This window comes from Seriola aureovittata, chromosome 18 (assembly GCF_021018895.1).
Source record: "Seriola aureovittata isolate HTS-2021-v1 ecotype China chromosome 18, ASM2101889v1, whole genome shotgun sequence".
Classification (NCBI taxonomy): domain Eukaryota; kingdom Metazoa; phylum Chordata; class Actinopteri; order Carangiformes; family Carangidae; genus Seriola; species Seriola aureovittata.
In genome coordinates this window covers 19,949,537-19,966,904 of record NC_079381.1, presented here as the reverse complement: position 1 = coordinate 19,966,904, position 17,368 = coordinate 19,949,537, and the positions used below count along the sequence as shown (strand labels likewise).

Genomic DNA, 17,368 nt, shown 5'->3' with positions numbered 1-17,368 from the left:
CACAACAAGTATATATACGTACAGGCTCACCTTATTGCACTCGGTGTGTAATCATGAACTGAGCTGAACTGAACACACTTTAGCTGGGTAATTTATTTAGAGCACTCATTAATGGGTCTGATACTGGGAAACAATAATTCTCCTGCGTACCGTTAGTCTGCGGTTGTTTTCGGAAAGTCTAAAAATAAATTCTGCACCCTGTCACATTCATTAGGCATCAACAGGCACACTAAAGCTTTCTCTCCTTCTTCTTCATGATTGACGATCAAGTCAAAAAAAATTTATCCAAATTCCCTAAAAATCTGTCTGAATATCTTTAGTAAAAGTTTTTTTCTGGAGCACAAATGTGCACATATCACATCTGTGTTAATTATTTTTATACTTCATATCTTTTGGATATTTATGAAAATGCATCTTCTCAAGTTTCCTTAAGTTTTCTCACACAAAATGGAACTTTAATCAATAATGCAGAAAAGCCATGAGGATAAATATTTGAAGAAGCTGTGATGTGGCATTAAACGAATAGCTTGACATTTTGGCAAATATGCTTATTCACTTTCTCGCCAAGAGCTAGATAAAAAAAAAAAAAAAAAATCGATACTACTATAACTTCTGTCCATTAAATAACAGCCAACAGCTGATTAGTTTAGCTTAGCATAAACACCAGAAGCCCTGCGACTGGCAGAGACACAGTCCAGCAGATAATAAGCCCTGTAAAAACGCAACTTGTCATTTTTACACTTTGTTGTTTTATAATTAGTGAGGTTTAGTGCTGGCAGATGGATTTTATAACCTTTGCACAGGCTGTTTCCAGTCTTTATGCTAAGCTAAGCTAATCAGCAGCTGGCTGTAGCATTACATTTATCACACAGACATGAGAGTTTTATCGATATTGACTCTTGGCAAGAAAGTGAATAAACAGATTTCCTAAAGTGTCAAACAATTACATTAATGAATAAAGAGTAAAGTTTTAAAATACGAGAGGGAGGAATAATACTTTACTCTTTTTTTACGACCAAGTTGTTAAACAGCCAAATTTTGAAGCAAACATATTTATTTTTATATTTTATTTATTATGGTATAAAAAAAGGAAGGTGGAAGACAAATTGAGGCCAAAAGCACTGACACACTCTTTACTGTAAGCAGCCCAGCTCTTACCATCCACACACATAAACAAGGTCCGACTGGAATGATGTCATCCCTTCCTGGCCTGGGAATGAATGGGAAACTGTGGAGCTGAACCAGCTACATTCATTTGCCTGACAAACTAACTTCCGTGTTGCCTTTTGAATACGGAGGTTAGAGCGCTACAGCAGCTTGTCGCCACAGGAGCGACCGTTGTGTTTGGTTTTGCTGCGTGTTGGGGCACATAAAGAAGTCTTGTGAAGAATGGAGGAGGTGTTGGTGTCCAACAAAAGGAACAGAGAGATTAGGGCAACTGTGCACAAAATTACAGTTGGGAAGCTTTTGATAAATTGAGTTACAAAAAAAATATATTATTGGTTTCTCCTGAGAAACCCATTAAGACCATTAAAAAAAAAGCCTCAAAGAGCATAAATTAAATGTCAGCATTTCTGCTGTCTAATTCTCATAGAGATTCCTAATCACAGAGGAACACATTGACACCAAATTTGTGAACATGAAAGTAAAATTTTACCAGCTTAACTCCACAGATTGGCTCCACAGTTGAATAAATACGACATTACAGAGGAAAAATGAGTTCTCAAACAAGCAACACTTACCTTTGTTTATTATAACGACTGATGGATCATAAAAGCGCTTTTATTGGTTTAATTCATCAGCCACAGTGCAGCTTAATTAAATGGATCACAGGGAGTTTGTGATTAAAAACACATGCAGTAGTTTGAGCTGAATTTAAAAGAGGCGTCCTTCTCAACGTGTTTATCAATTGCTCTGCGAGTGGTCGAGACGAGAGTAAGCAAAAACAATAAATCAAATCCAATTTACACTTCACTGTAACACCTAGCGCAGACTTTGTCGGCTCGTCTGCAGGAAATGATTGATGTCTGAAAGGTCTTGGATTAAGAATCATATCAAGTGTGATGTAAAATACAAGTAGTTTCATATTTCAGAGCACTCCGTCCTGCCTTTCCTCGTTCATTTAGATCTCATGTTGATGTCAGAGTGATGGCAGGAGCGATCTGATTGACTGCATCATTCCTTATGACTGCTGTCCTGAACTGAGCTCACACTTCAATCAAGATTTTCTGACAGAAAGGCAAAAGCCTAGTGCATCCCATTATCATCAAAAGTCAATAAAGATCAAGAAAGCCCTTCACACAGCATACAATAATCAATACTGCTCTGTGAATACACTGCTCTCATTCCCCCTGCTGGCAGCTAACACAAGTGAAACGTGACAAATGATTCAAGGCTGTTCAAAAAGTAAAACCGCTCAGACACATATCCACAGCCACCTCAGCCCCTTTCCCCAGATCTGCTCAGAGGAACAAGGTGGTGGACATTAAAACATTTTCCGACTGATTTCAGTCAAACTCCTAATTATCCTCGACTGAAAACTGTCTCCACAGTTCTCCCGGGAGATCCTCTCACACGCTGGACGGACACAAGCACACATCAGCAGCAGAGCCAAAAATGTTGCTCACTCTCTTCTGCCAAGTGTTAACACAAAAAAGGTCTCAAAGTCCCGACTGTGTTCTGTCAAAAGAGCGGCCGATGCAGGAGCCCCAGAAACACACACACACACACACACACATATACAGAGCACAAAGTCAGCCTGCAGACACAGCTCCATGCTCATTTGCTTGCCTACCTGTAGCCCTCGTCTCCTCAGAATGCTGGACTCGTCCATGGTACAGAGCCCCGACTTATCATGCCTCCCTACCGGTACAGAGCCATGCTGCACTGCCTCGCTCCAGCCTCCTGCTCCCTCCCTCCCTCCCTCCCTCCCTCAGGCTAAATCTGATCTTAGCAGCTGCTAAACACTTCCATCAGAACTTATCTGATTGGAGGGGGGCAGTCAGCTGACACCTCCCTCTTGTTCCTCTCCTCTGTAACTTCAGGAGTGAAGGAGAGAGATGGAGCGAGGAACAGAGAGAGAGAGAGAGAGAGAGAGAGGATAGGCAGTTCTAATTTAGCGTAGCAACGGGTGGGGGAGAGCAGGCGGTGTGGAGGGGGGGGGTGTACCGGGGACAAGTGGGAGCCCCAAGACTCATTTCTCTGTGCAGCCACGCTTTTTGGGCACCCTAGGTGACCATGAAAATGAGAGGATATCCTTCCCAGCATTGTTCTGCCTCAAACCCAACAATGAATCTGGCATCCTGTCTGCGGCAGGCTGGCTAACGCATCTCCTGCTCTTATTGCAGCCAATGAGTCACATGGAGACTGCAAAATACACGCACCTGAAGGTTAGGCAGGTGACAGAAACACGATGGCTGAGACGATATAGCTCACACAGCATTGCATAAGGGAGGGGGGGGAGAGAAAATAACAGCACAAGACCTTTCAAACCTGCTGTGAGAATGTCACACAAACTGTTGCGCACCAATTTGTAAAGAGGAAAACGCTTCCTTCATTCCAGCCGCACTTCCCTGCACAACCTGTTATGTATACAACTGCATATCCTATGTCAATTTCCAACAATTTCATGCGGCGCTTCTGTCTCCGAGCGCTCCACGCAGAGTGACCACAGATCTTCACACGCTCTAATTCAATGTCCACACTCCCTCCTGAAATATTAGCATTTGGAAAACAAATTGTTTCCAGTGCCCTGCTGCCAGTTCTATCCTTCAATTTCGCATTCTGTTTCAGTCTGTGTTTTTCTTTGCCCCCCCTCCCCTCCCTCGCTCGCTTCTCTTTTCTTTTTTTTTTCACCCTCTCTCACTCATTTCCATTCACTGTGGTACTGCTCTGTGAATATTAAGTGGGCCCCTTCCTTTCTCCTCATCTCCAGCCAAGCTCAAATGATTTCTCTCAGAGAGTACGGCCTGGGATGACAGACACCCGCCACCGCGGCTGGTGGAGGAGGTGCGGAGCGGGATTGTCAGACAGGTGACCACTAGCATCAACTTTTCCCCACTCTGAAGCCTGTACAGCAGAAAAGCTGATGAGTGTTGCAGTGGCTGGGGCAACAGTCATTTGTGCCGCTGTGCTGATAAGAAAGCAGAGAGTAGAAAGCCAGGACTGCGCACGGGTAATCAGGCTGTTTTTTTTTTTTTTTTTTTTTTAATAAACCCCATAAAACCTCAGAGGACGGGGATTACAGTAGTCAACTTTTGCAGCTTGAACAATGCCCTCCAGATTACCTGAGGGTATTAAAGAAACCTGCTATGCTCATCTGACTAGTCTCGAGTCAATGCTCGGTCTGCGGCTGCTAAAGGAACAATTAAGAAAATTCCACATTGGACTAATAATGAAGATGAGAAGCTGCGGTCCACAGGGGAGGGGTCATTTGTCTTATTCAATAGAGAGTGTCTCTTCTTCTACACCAGCTAATGTCTGTAACAAGCACCACAGCCTCTACCCTCGTGCTGAAACAATAAAATATTTAAATTTATTAACAAATGATTTGTTGTGATGGATGATTTTCAATATATTCCGCATTTTCTAGACCGAACGATGTATATAAAAATAACAATAACAAACTTATAGTGCATTCATTTGTTATGTTGCAGTCTTTTGCTAAAGGTGTTTCTCTCATCTCCACATGGGATCTCTGGAGTTTGGGTTCTTGGTCTCCTCTCTTACCAAGGACCTTTCTCCTTGGTAAGAGAGCTCAGTTTGACCGGGCAGCCAGCTCTGGGAAGAGTCCTGGTTGTTCTTCTCCATGTAAGAATGATGGAGGCCACCGTTCTCTTAGGAAGCACTTTTGTATCCTTCCCCAGGTCTGAGCCTCGGCACAGTCCTGTCTGAGCTCTGCAGGCAGTTCCTTCCTCTTCTTGACAGGTGTGAGTCCAATCAGCTGAGTTTACCACAGGTGGACTCCAAGAGAAAAATCAAGAGAAATGGAAACCTGAGCTAAATTTCAAGTGTCATTGCTTTGTCATTTAAAGTAATGAATGTAGATTGATGAGAGATTTTTTTATTTTTTTTATTTTAGCAAAAGGCTGCAACATAACAAAATGTAAAGATCGAAGGGGTCTGAAGACTTTCTGAATGCACTGTGGGTATTTTTACCTGCAGTCTCACCGCAAGTAAATAAATAAATAAAAATACTAAAAAAGAAAAAGTGGGCAGTGTTTAGAGAAAGCATCCCACAAAGTGAAGCTGCTTTGAGGTGGGTTTCAGGGCAGCCATGAAGGCAGACAGTTTGTGCCAGTGGCCTTGGAGCAGGGCCAGAGAATAGCCTCTGGGAAAAGTCCAGGGGTTGTCTGTGACTCATTTCCTCGCGGCAGGTGGGCAGCTTAGGTTGTTTCCTCTGCCTCTGGAGAAAAAAGGGAGCGCTGGCTCTGAAAGCATGCAGAGAGTGCTGATTGAGTGACCCACAGCCTCTGCTCTGCCTGAGCTTATCAGACCAAGAGGCAACCTGCAGATGTAAGGCAGGCAGAGGAGTGACAAGGCCTGTGAAGAGGTCGGTAAAGAAGGAAGGAGTCAATTCCCTCCATACAAAGCAGTGCAAAGAATCCGTCTGTCCGAAGCCAAAGGAGTAAGAATATCCAGCCATGATAAAAGCCTGTAGAGCCAACCTCCAAAGAGACCAGGCAAGTCTTTAACCTTGGCAACAAGTGCAAAGATAGTAACCGAGAAGAACCAATGGCTGCAATGCATCCCTCTCAATCGCACTCTGGTTTTTCAATCTTGAATACACTGGAATAGCCATGTAAATGTTTGCATTCATGAGATGAGAATTATGTCAGCTCGAGTCCACTAGGCTCGCTTCATTCTCCTCAGTTCCAAAGAAAACACAAAGTTAGATTGTGCATGACGCTGTCACAGAGAAAATTGTATCTCACACGGAGCACATGTCAGGCTGAACGTCTCGTCTGCCGTTATTTTATCAACAGTGACGGGTTCATTTACATCACACCCTGATGTTTCCAGTAACATAACGTAATTTTGGGATTTCCAAAGCCATTCTGTGGAACGTCACACGGCTCGTGGACAGGATGCTGAATGTTTTTATGCTGGATGATAGTTATTACTATTCCTCAATGTTGCTGAAATGCACCATTATACTAATACTCCCCGCAGGGAAACTGTTCACTGAGAAGTTATACATTTATTTGGTGGTCTGATTCTCTTTAATTTTGTAGGTGTGTGCGTGTGTGTGTGTGTGTTCAATAGATCTACAATAATAGCAATACACACACTAATTAGGTAGAAGGCAGGTAAGATTAATGTCTCTTTTCCACATCGCAAACCTTGGAAAGATCTGTTGATTAAATAATTAAAATATATACACCAGTAAAACACACACAAACACACACACACACAGTAATGTTGTCAAATTATGGGTCACATTTGAAGGACATTACTCCACACACTCACACTGGAGCTCAGATCGTGCAGCGACCACAGAACAAAGGCAGACACCCACAGATCAATAAGGTGCAGCTGGTAACTTATTACCCTTGTTTGTGGGCAGGCAGCTATACTCAGCTGGATAACTGGATTTTTCCATAAGATTAATATAAAAAAAAAGAAAAGAAAAAAAAAAGATGGTTTTGTTTGTTCAATGTTGACTGAAAAATGAACTTGACCAGACATCACTGTACCGCATGTTTGTTCACATAAACTGCAGCTCCTTCCTTTGCAACAACAAACTGCTCCAACGGCGACGACGACGATATCAGTAAAGGACATCACTGACTTCAATTATGAGGGAGAATGAGAGTCCACAAAGGCACAACATCAGGATTATGACAGTCTTATCTCCATATCACACCAGAAGTGAAGTATTGATTTTCTGCCAAAGAGCATCACAGTCAAGAGAGATGTGCCACGCTAGTCAAAGAGCCATGCACACCCAGGGGCATGATGGGAGCGCATAAAGGAGGAAAAAGAGGCAAAAAAAAAAGCAATAACGGGAGTCCTGTGAGGCAAAGGGGGGCAAAGCCTGGCTTACAGAACCAGGGGGGTCTCCAACCTGCAGTGAAGGTGTGGACGATCAATAATAAAGTCACATTCCTATTGTGTGTATTTGGCGATTTAAGAAGATGGCCAGTTTATTATGGATTATTTTGGATTAATGTACATAAATGCTGTAAAGTGACCGCATTTCTGTGCGTCATTCAAAATTTAGGGTGTCACCGGAGTTCACACTGAAGTAGAGCAGCAAAGATTACATGATTTAATTGATTAGTCAAATTAAATGAAAGTTAATGGGCAAAGTCTCTGGTTCCATCTCGACAATGTTGTTTTTATTACTGAATATTTGAAGACATCATCTGAGGCTCTGGGAAACTCCAATGGACAATTTTCACAAACACATTTTATAAACAAAATCATTAACTGATTAAGTGAGAAAACAATCAGCAGATTAAGAGATAAGAAAATCAATCACTAAACTGGACAACAGGAAGTAAAAACAAACAAGTAACCATCAGTTATTGTACAGAAGGATTCACTGACTAGAGCGTTCTTCCCAAACAAATAAAGCTTCAGCATTATTCTGTCCTTAATACCACCTTTACACACAGAAGTTAAGTGCTCATACTGCAGATGAAAAAGTTAGGAATTCACTTTTAATGTTTTTTTTTTGCAAAACTAATGTCACATCAGTCGATTAAAAGAGCAGTAAGAGTCGTGACAAAGCAGCAGTGAGGTCACCTACAGCTATGCTCACGGCCCAGGAAGCGTTCAGGGTTTTAAATACAGAATGTGACTGCCAAAAGCTTAGAGAGACACTTCCTCTTAGCCACAGAGATTTCACCTACACAAGCCCTTTGGCTTCTTTAGAAACTCTGCAGAACTGTGAAGCGACGAAGCTGTGAATTTTGCTCTGTTATATAATGAAGAACACAATCACAGATTAAGCTCCACATTTTCCTGAAAGCTGTGCAGTTCATCTTTTTTAAAATATAGTGTCACTTTTCTGGTGTTTCTGGTTAAGAAAAAAAAATACTGTCAGTACTACTGTCTGTCCTAAAACCCACATTTGTTTGCATCATTACATTTCAAAATTGCCCATTTCAAAATGAAAGAACTAAATCGAATGGCCCACTAAATCTTTTCAGACATGGATATATCTCCCAAACATGACTGCAGTCAGAAGCTCAGAAGATACAGCAGCACTGCATTCATTTCATGTCACTAAGGCCAGGGACTGGTGTGCTTTGCAGTAATACAACCATTACAACTGACGTTAAACGTCTTTGTTATTTTAAGCACACTGAAGACGCTGCTGGAATCCTATTCTATAGCCCAGACTAATGCCCCCCCCCCAAAAAGGGACAAACAATTACTGAAACGAAGAGGAAAACAAAGAACAACAGCAACACATTCAGTGGCTAGAAGTGTTTGTCTCTTTCACTCCTCTCCCAAGGTCGACCAATTCACCATGTTTTTCTGAGCTCGTTCTGAAGGCAGGGTAACACAAAGGCTGCAGATGAACCCCTGAGGTGACAGCGCAGCCAACTCCAAAAGATGCTCTTAAGATTTAGCGTCTGTCTACACAAGACAGTGTCTGAGCAGCTGTAACCAGCAGTTCATTTCCTCGTGGCACTGACCACTGAGTCGTCAGGCGGATGCAAACAGTGTTACGAATAAGAACAGGAATAACGTAAGATTTGAGTTGCAGATGAAGATGATCCACCAAGATAATAGAGTAGATACTGTACAGTATATATACAAAAGACTGCAGGGTTACTGAGTGTAGGAAGATTTTTAGGGAGGTACATGTAAAGAATAAAAAAATGATGAGTTAGAAATCAGACATTAGAAACAGGTATCTATCAAAATACTAACGTAAACATAATCCATTTTGGCCTCATTAATCAATAATAAACAAATTTATATTGTATTTTAACAACATTATCAGACAGAATTCGGATAAATCAGTAATTTATCTGATGAAACTGCAGATTTACAGTTAAACTTAGTTACAGTTTTGGACAAAAGACTAATTATAAAACCATCAAAAAAAAACTCCTTTGTGCAGAGCTGTGGCGGACAGACCACTGGACTCAAGCTTGAAGGCGACAAGCCCAGTTTCAACCACGTATCTGTGGTCCCATTTAGTTTGATGAAAACATTTTTTGTTGGGCTCAAAGGTCGCCATGACCTTACAGCCTCACCTGAGGGGCGAGTGCAGAGTCTCCTCCATTAACTTTGGACTGAATTTGGGCTCAGAATGCCACAGGTGCACTTTTATATCAAATAACCCTATGGTCAATGTGACCTGATTACACATGCAAATACCTCCCAGTCAGACAGGAAGAAAGTTATTCTATCAGAGAATATCCGGCCGCAGTAAGGTGGAGAAACTGCATGTGGCCAGAGACCTTCTATCCCTCCTACTCAAGTGTCCTGGAGCAAAACACTCAAGCCTTATTGACTCTGTGTTATCCATTACAGACCAACACAACACGGAGCACCGCTGTGTTGTGACGGCTGGCAAGTGAAACAAATGTTTCACACTAAAGATATTCCACATTCATCCAGCTCATTAAGTCGTAAAACTTAAATTGAACCAAACACATCGAATGGATGATTTATTCACTGGAGGACAATTATGTTACGGGAAATCATGTATTCGTTCACTCTGCAGGGCACAATAACCAAAGGGATTAATTTGTGGCTCTTAGAAACTCAAGGATTCATGTTTTTAAGTTCCAAAATACTGAAGATGCACTAGTGCCCCCCAGTGTAGAGAATGAGCCGAGGTGTCTTCTACTTAAACCAGTGGTTCCATTCAAAAATGAAATCATGAAAAAAGAATGCCCTCAGTTATTATTTAAGTCATTAACGTTGTGTATTTCAAGCTACATCTTTATGTCAAAATCAGTCATCAGGATCACGTACTCTGTAGTAGCTGCATTATGTTATTAGTGTAAACAAGGCAACCATGATGTCATCTGAGACACAGTTTAACCTCCTGTAGTTCAGGTTACAGCGACTTTTTCTGGGTCGACCCACTCAGGTCAGTCATGGTGCAAGTGTCTGTTAAACCAAAATATACTCTTGCGCGCACACACACACACACACACACACACACACACACACACACACACACACACACACACACACACACACACACACACACACACACACACACACACACACACACACACACACACACACATACACACACACATACACACACACACACAGGGAATGACTCAGATTTACAGCATTGGATTGAGCCTCTGCTTTTGATCGCATCTCACCCCGCAGACAACAAGATCACGACGGAGCGCCTATCAGTGTCATCTGAAAGAACAGCGTACGACCACGCCGAAGGTCATCCGTCTTCATGACTTCACTCGGCCCTAACCAGAGATTCACTTTGAGCTCTTCAACATGTCTTTTTAATTTCTTTTTATTCTGCTTCAGTATTTACATTTTTAATTTTTTAGACTGAAGACGCTCCCTGTGACTTAAACTACTTACGCCACAATCTTAGATTTCTTTATGTCAATGACAAATGTGAACGCTGATGTTATGTGACTTGTCATGTTTTGTATCCATAGAATGAATATACTTATAAATCACTTTTTAAACCTGCAGCAGTGACAGGTATGAACCCTTTAACTAAACAGGTCATTCATTAAACCAGCAGTCAGTTAAGGTACACAAATAATACACGGATAAAAATGTATTTTTGTATTATTATTGTATTGTATTATCTAGTTGAGCTTTTCCACTTTGGTGCACTGCTATATGAATTTTTCCTGTCACACAAAATACAACTTGTATATGAATTTAAACATTCTTGCAGTTCTTGGTGTCTCTGTAAAAACTACTGATCACACTGACGTTTGAACTGTGACAACCAACTTTACCTCTGGGCATCGTAGATTAACATGGAGTACTGGATATTCAGATATTGTGGTTTATGCAAATGTTCTTTTTATATTATGTTACCTAACATAACCAGGTCAGTGTAATTCACACAGAGCAGGTAATGGGAGGGAGCGTCCTGCTCGGATCAGGACACCGAATATAGCGATGCAGGAAGTAGGTTACTCACCAGGCTGGAGGTGAGGGAGGGGTCCGACTTTCCCAGATTCAGGGAACACATTCGGACCAGGTTAGAGATCTCAGATGACGGCTGCCACGCTGTGTGTGTCTGCTGGGGGTTGGCGGGCAGCAGAAGGTACTTTCCTGCAGAGCAACAGGATGAAGTCACTTAAGAAAAACACTGACCAAAACACTGTATGTGTGTTTTTTGCAGAGGCAGACAGTAACTAAGTACATCAAGTCAAGCACTACACTTGAGTACAATTTTGAGGTACTTGTACTTAATTTGTGTATTTTTAAACTACATATATTACTTTTCACATTAGTTTTTACATAAATAAACATGTTCATTTTATAAAATACAACACATTGATTAAGCCAGTTGTTTACAAAAGATGGTTTAATTGAAATAACTGGTGAAATGATCCATTATTTCACACATAAAAAAAGATTAAAACATCAATGCAAATTTTAGCAGAACTGTATTTTTCCTGGAGGAACCACTGGACTAAAACAAATATATATAGTAGCTAAAACTAGCTCCAAAAGTAAAAAGCTGTTTTAGACATTGATGCCTCAGTAATAACAATCTAAAGATGTGATGAACAGTAAAATATCAGTCAGACTGCCTTTACTTTTGAGAACGTTAAGCACCTTCTGCTGATAATACTTCTGTAGCATGGTGTTTTTATCACATGAATGCATCGGTTCAGGAGCTGAACACTGTTTCCACCACTGTGCAGTTGTCAACAAGATTTGTCGTATTATTGTGAATCCAAACTACTGTACAGTTTGTCCCGACCCACACACCCACAATAACAGGGAGGAAAAGAGGAGACAGTACAGGTCATATGACACACCAGTAACATAAGATAATCCCACCTGGTCCGCTCTTGTTAGGAGTGTAATGTGAGGATGAAGCCCCCCCCCCCCAACGAGGCCGGATGTCAAAGGGTTAAATTAGGCGAGAGGAGGGGGAAAGCCCATTAAGAGATCACTGACAATCCTAACATTACGTAACCACAGCACCAGCACACCTCATAAGTCTTATGAAGGTGAGTACATGGACGCACCAACAGGTTTTGAATAAGAACAACACTGAATATGAATATTTCATGCAGTGAATATCCAGTTTCAGCAGCTAGATGGCACTACATGCTGCTTCTGTCCTTTACCCACCTTCATCCACCCTCTTTTATCCTACAGCCACAGCTCGCCAAGGCAAGACCAGGATTAAAACGCAGCATACAGCAGCCTCGGCGTCTGTATTAGCAGATCATATTGTGCCACCACATTCCATGAATTGGAAAAAATAATTTGTAGAAGTGTTGTCATCTCTGATCCACATGTGTATATTTCCATTTCCTGTTTAAGTAAACGCTCCAGGAGGCAGAGAGGAGGGATTACCAACCCCTGCAACAGGCTGTAGCTCAACACACCCAGGGCATATCTCAAGTTTGCTGGTTTCTCCTTTCATCAGATGTGTTCAGCTTTTATAAACTGGGCAGGTTTATAAATTTACTGTCCTGCTAGGAGCAAAGTCTGAGCTCACGTCTATTAGAATCTGCATTTTCTGAAACACTGACAGCTCACCAACAGACCAAACAACACTTTTCTGAAGCAGTGACTTTGAAGTGTTTCTCCGATCGATGGACAACCAGCAACAACACCAGACCTGTGCTGAATGAATCGCTGAACAAACCAGAGATGTGGGTGGTAATCTAAAAAATCCAGAACCAGGCTGGACTGACGTCAGACTGGCATGATGGTGTGTGTTTTTTTTTTTTTTTTACATGCAGTATATTGTAAAAAATGCAACATTTTCCATTACAAACACACAGATAAGAAGTGACCTGGTAACCTGCGGCGTTCATCATGAACTCCAACGCCCCCTGGTTTAAGTCCAGCAGGTGACCTTTCTTGTATTTCCTTCCCTATCTCTCTCTCTCCCCTTTCATTTCCTGTCATCTCCCTACTGTCGACTCTCAAATAAAGGCATGAAAGGCTCCCAAAAAATAAATAAATGCTTTAAAGCTGCAGCAGTGGAAATCCTTGAAGCCTTTGTATTTTCAAAACAAAGAAAGATTTTAAAATTCTTTCCTTTCAAACTGAACAGTCACCTAAACATTATTCAATGATCACACGCTGTAGATATTTTGTTATAATGTGGCTACAATAACATTTACTACAAAATATGTACACTTCACATTGCTGTGGAACATTTTTCAAAACATAGTGCTGTGTTTTAATCCTCTGAACGTCTCCTCCTGACATCCAGGCAGCAGGCTCGCTGCTTTCCGTTTATCTCACTCCCATGTGAAAGTCAATCTGCAGACTTCACACTTACCTGGGAGAGGAAATCCCCACCACTGGGTATCATGTCTGCCTTTATTGTTGTCAGATGATAAAGATTTTTCATTTTATTTCTTTTAAAAGGGGGGGGGGGGGGGGAACCCTCACTGGCCTTTGTTGTACTGCCGTTAACTGGTTTCATGCCTTTAAAAAGGTAGACAGGTACTCATACTACAAGGTAACATTTTGAATTTCTTGCTTTATTTGAGTGAAAACTGCCCCTGTTCGTTTTAGTCTTAAGTGTTGTCCTCGTTCTCAGACGATACAAACTACAAAACTGCAGTGAAATCTAATGAAGAAGAATCTAAAACACTGAAAACATGCTTTCAGTTTTTCTTTTGCAATGTGCAGACAAAAATATAGGGCAAATATAGCTCTACATAATAAGTTAAGTATATGCACGTAAAGTCAGCAGATGAAAAAATATACAGTGCTACAGCTACACTGTGATGGTTGCAGTAAAACCAGGAGAACTGAAGGGAGACCAAACAGGATGAGGAGGGAAAACTGTGGTTCTTCCTTCCTTACCGGCAAATGTTTTCCTCACTAGAGCCCATCACATCCCGGCATAGAGGAAACTTCTCGTCAGACACTAGTCAACACTTTCAGAAAGTAGGGTATCAAAAGAGGTGGGAAGGGGAGTAAAGTTTTTTTTACATTCGACACAGGTATTTGCGAGGTCAGACCACCCTGTTCCCGACCACAGATGTCCCGGTGTCACGCCCACTTCTATAACAACGACGATGTTAATTATAAAGGAGGAAATGAAAAGATCTCTACACACAGTGCCACTGTTCTGCTGTTGGATATTTTATACAAATGCACCTGTATGTTCAGATCAGAAAAGGTGAAAAAGACTAACTTTCGGTTTTAAAACATTAATTATGACTGAATTTATTCAGAGAGAAAAACGGTCTCGATTCCTCAGGGGGATTAAAAAGACAAGTGCTGTTGTTTCGAATTCGAAACAAGTTTTTTATTCCAACATGAAAATTGGATTGTATTGGTCTTATGCCACATGATATGGGCTTTTATAGATACCACAATGTCAAAGGACAACATCTTTTGTAAAGCCTGGGGCTAGAGGCATGCTTCAGCTGAACATTATATTTTCAACATGAGTTTTATCGAGCACAAACTTGCTGCACTGTAACAACAAATTAAGTTATGTTAAAATCAAATACCATACACGTCGTGCTTTAACAACACGATCGTGACAACGGACTTGCGTCAGGTTCATGTCTATCCATCTTATTTTTCTTGTAGACCGATTAGTAAAGGGTAAAGCAATCATTCAAAGCTGCGCCCAATGAAAACACGACCTTCCATTGACTGTGAAAAAGGTCAACGTTTTAATTGGTGAGGTGAAAGTGCATAGACATGACATGGTGAACTACACTATTCAGAGGCGTCAAACACCAGCCTGTGGTGTGTCAGTTTTCTGAATGGAAGCAAACAAGGCTGGAGTCAAAACACAGGAGACGTCTATGTGTGATTGTCCAGAGGCAGGAATGTATCCATGCTCATGTGAGCCACACTACTATTCGTCTATCCAGAGGCAGACTGAAGCTCTTACCCAGCTCTTACAGATCCGTTGTTACTGGAAACTGGCTGTAAATTGTATGCACAGTATGTTGTAAAGCTCTTCCAACTGTAAATACTAATATCTATAGTAAGGCAGTTCGTATCCCTCGACTCGAGGCTGCAGGATTTGCATCACTGCAGCACAGTTTGTCTCATTATGAGAAGACGCACAAAATGCAGTCCTACCGACAGTAAACCACGTAAGTCCAAAAGCTTGTTATCCGATTTATTCTTCCTTATTTGTTTCAGCCTGTGACGATGTACAGATCTATGTCAGCTTAAAGCACCTGGAAACTTGGTTTACAATTTAACTAACCCTAACCCTGCTTCTTCTGGACTCTGGGGATGTGGTTTGATCAGACGAGGCCTGGCAGCAAAAGCAAAACAACCCCACAACTATCAACACATCTTGACTTGAATGTTGCTATATCCTCACTGCTGCTCAGAGGTATGTGCACATGTCCCGTGCACTCACAGCAGCGAGAGGCGCTGACAAAACAGGATGAGAAATCTCTCATATGAAATCACCAAAAGTGTTCCAACTCTGGCAGGAAGTTGAATGTTCCCGTCACGTCCAATCACTGATGATGAGCGAGAGAATATCTTTTCATTTTCTTTAAATCCATAGCAAGTGTTTGCAAACACCGTCCTGAAATGACACCTTTGTGCCCGACCTCGGCTGTGTGCAGTTACTGATGTAATCCTATTGGCTTCGTCAAACTGATCTCTGATGCACTTTTGAATGGTGTCCTGCCAACTGTGACACCGTCACTGCTGCATTGCTTGAGTGAAACTCTTTTCAGAGCGGGGTTTTAAAACAGATGGCCAGTGTTTATCACTACAGTTATACATTTCAGGTTTTTTGTTTAGTTTTTTTTTAACTTGCCCGTCCTTGAGAACTTCTTCCCCCACAAAACACTTGACTCTGTTCACAGCACAGTCTGTGGATTATCCTGATTATCCTGAGTGACCCGAGGAAGCTTCTGGAAATACAGTTTTCAATTTTCAAAGCTCCACAAATTAAATTCCATGCACCCCAAATCTGCATTGGGAAGGTGGAGATCTCAAAGTCACAGTAAGACAAAACAAAACAAAACAACTAAATGGCTGAATGTGACTTAAGGTCAGTGGGAAACCATGTTTTTATTTCTTTAGAGCTATTTTATTCCCCAGGGAGCATCTAAGCATCTTGTAAGTGATAGATAGTCATTTATTTGTGGCCATTAACATGATATGGATTAACATAGATCGTTTTTCTCCCTCACCCACCCCAAATAAATCACCCACCCCAAATAAATCTGCAAGCTGTGGCGAAACAACGTGTGAAGGTGAGCGAGTTTCAGGAGGGAGGGAGGGGGGAGTGATCAAGTTTATTAATGAGGGGCCCGTATGTTTAGTTCCAGGATACTGTTAGTGTTTCCTTAATGTTTGTTCCATACAGTGAGATTAGTTGTCAGGCTTCACAGGAGCTCTACTGTAAATAGAAGGCTAACATATTTAACCTTTGCGAGCTGTCCTCCCTCGTGTAGTAAATATCTGAATCAAATTTCAAAGGAATCTTATCAAGCACGAGAGTTATTAAAAGCATTTGGACTGTGGCCAAAGTAAGATAATATTCAATGAAGCACTTATTTATACACGTTTGGAAAGAAAAGCAGAGACTTTACAAACCCAAAAGTAAAACATACTAACGTGCTGGTGCGGCATCAGGTGCTTATAAATATGTCAATGAGAGCAGACAGTCTAAACCAGCCCACACACGCACACACACACACACACACACACACACAAACAAACCACAAATAAATCTATCACCTGTGAGACCGCCCCCCAGGCTCCGCCTTCGTACGTGTTTTCCATCCTCACTGAGATGTCGTTTAAATTTGAGAGCAGGACTTAATCCATGAGTCAACTCCGGGTTACTGGACTTCCTGAGGGACGTGGAGGGAGGGTAGAGGATGTTGTCCAGCTAGAGAAAAAGATAATAAAAAAAAAAAATACATCTAAGGTTACTTTTGTAGTTGTCACCATATAAGGATTCGGTTTCTTAAGGAGGATCAGACAGGTACTCTTCAGTGAGGCAGGTACAAGTTCAAAAAACAAGATCCCACAAGTCTTGGTTGGATATTAAATAATGCAGACAACCATGGAGAAAAAAAAAAAAACGAAGGCATGCTGGAGGAATAAACTAATAATACCATTTCACCTGAAGATGGAGTGCCTTGGGTTTTTTTTCACGGCTGTCTGCATTATTTAATCTCTAGCGAGACTTCTGGGATCTTGTTAAGCCTATATTTCCATTTGTAGGGTCTTTATCAGCTTGTAGAAATGT

At 41.5% G+C, this 17,368-nt stretch overlaps 1 protein-coding gene across 6 annotated transcripts in view; it reads right to left on the bottom strand.

The window, feature by feature from the left end:
- Positions 1-17,368, bottom strand: part of mast4 (microtubule associated serine/threonine kinase family member 4) — a 93,560-nt gene that overhangs the window by 59,856 nt on the left and 16,336 nt on the right. For 5 of the 6 annotated variants that reach the window (XM_056402990.1, XM_056402995.1, XM_056402991.1 and 2 more), the window contains exons 2-3: positions 16,852-17,005; positions 11,111-11,244 (exon numbers count right to left, since the gene is read on the bottom strand). In XM_056402990.1, coding sequence (XP_056258965.1) covers positions 11,111-11,244; positions 16,852-17,005 — 288 coding nt within the window. Of the gene's footprint in view, positions 1-2,794; positions 2,895-11,110; positions 11,245-16,851; positions 17,006-17,368 lie in introns of those variants that run through there. The other variant, XM_056402997.1, reaches the window with a different exon arrangement.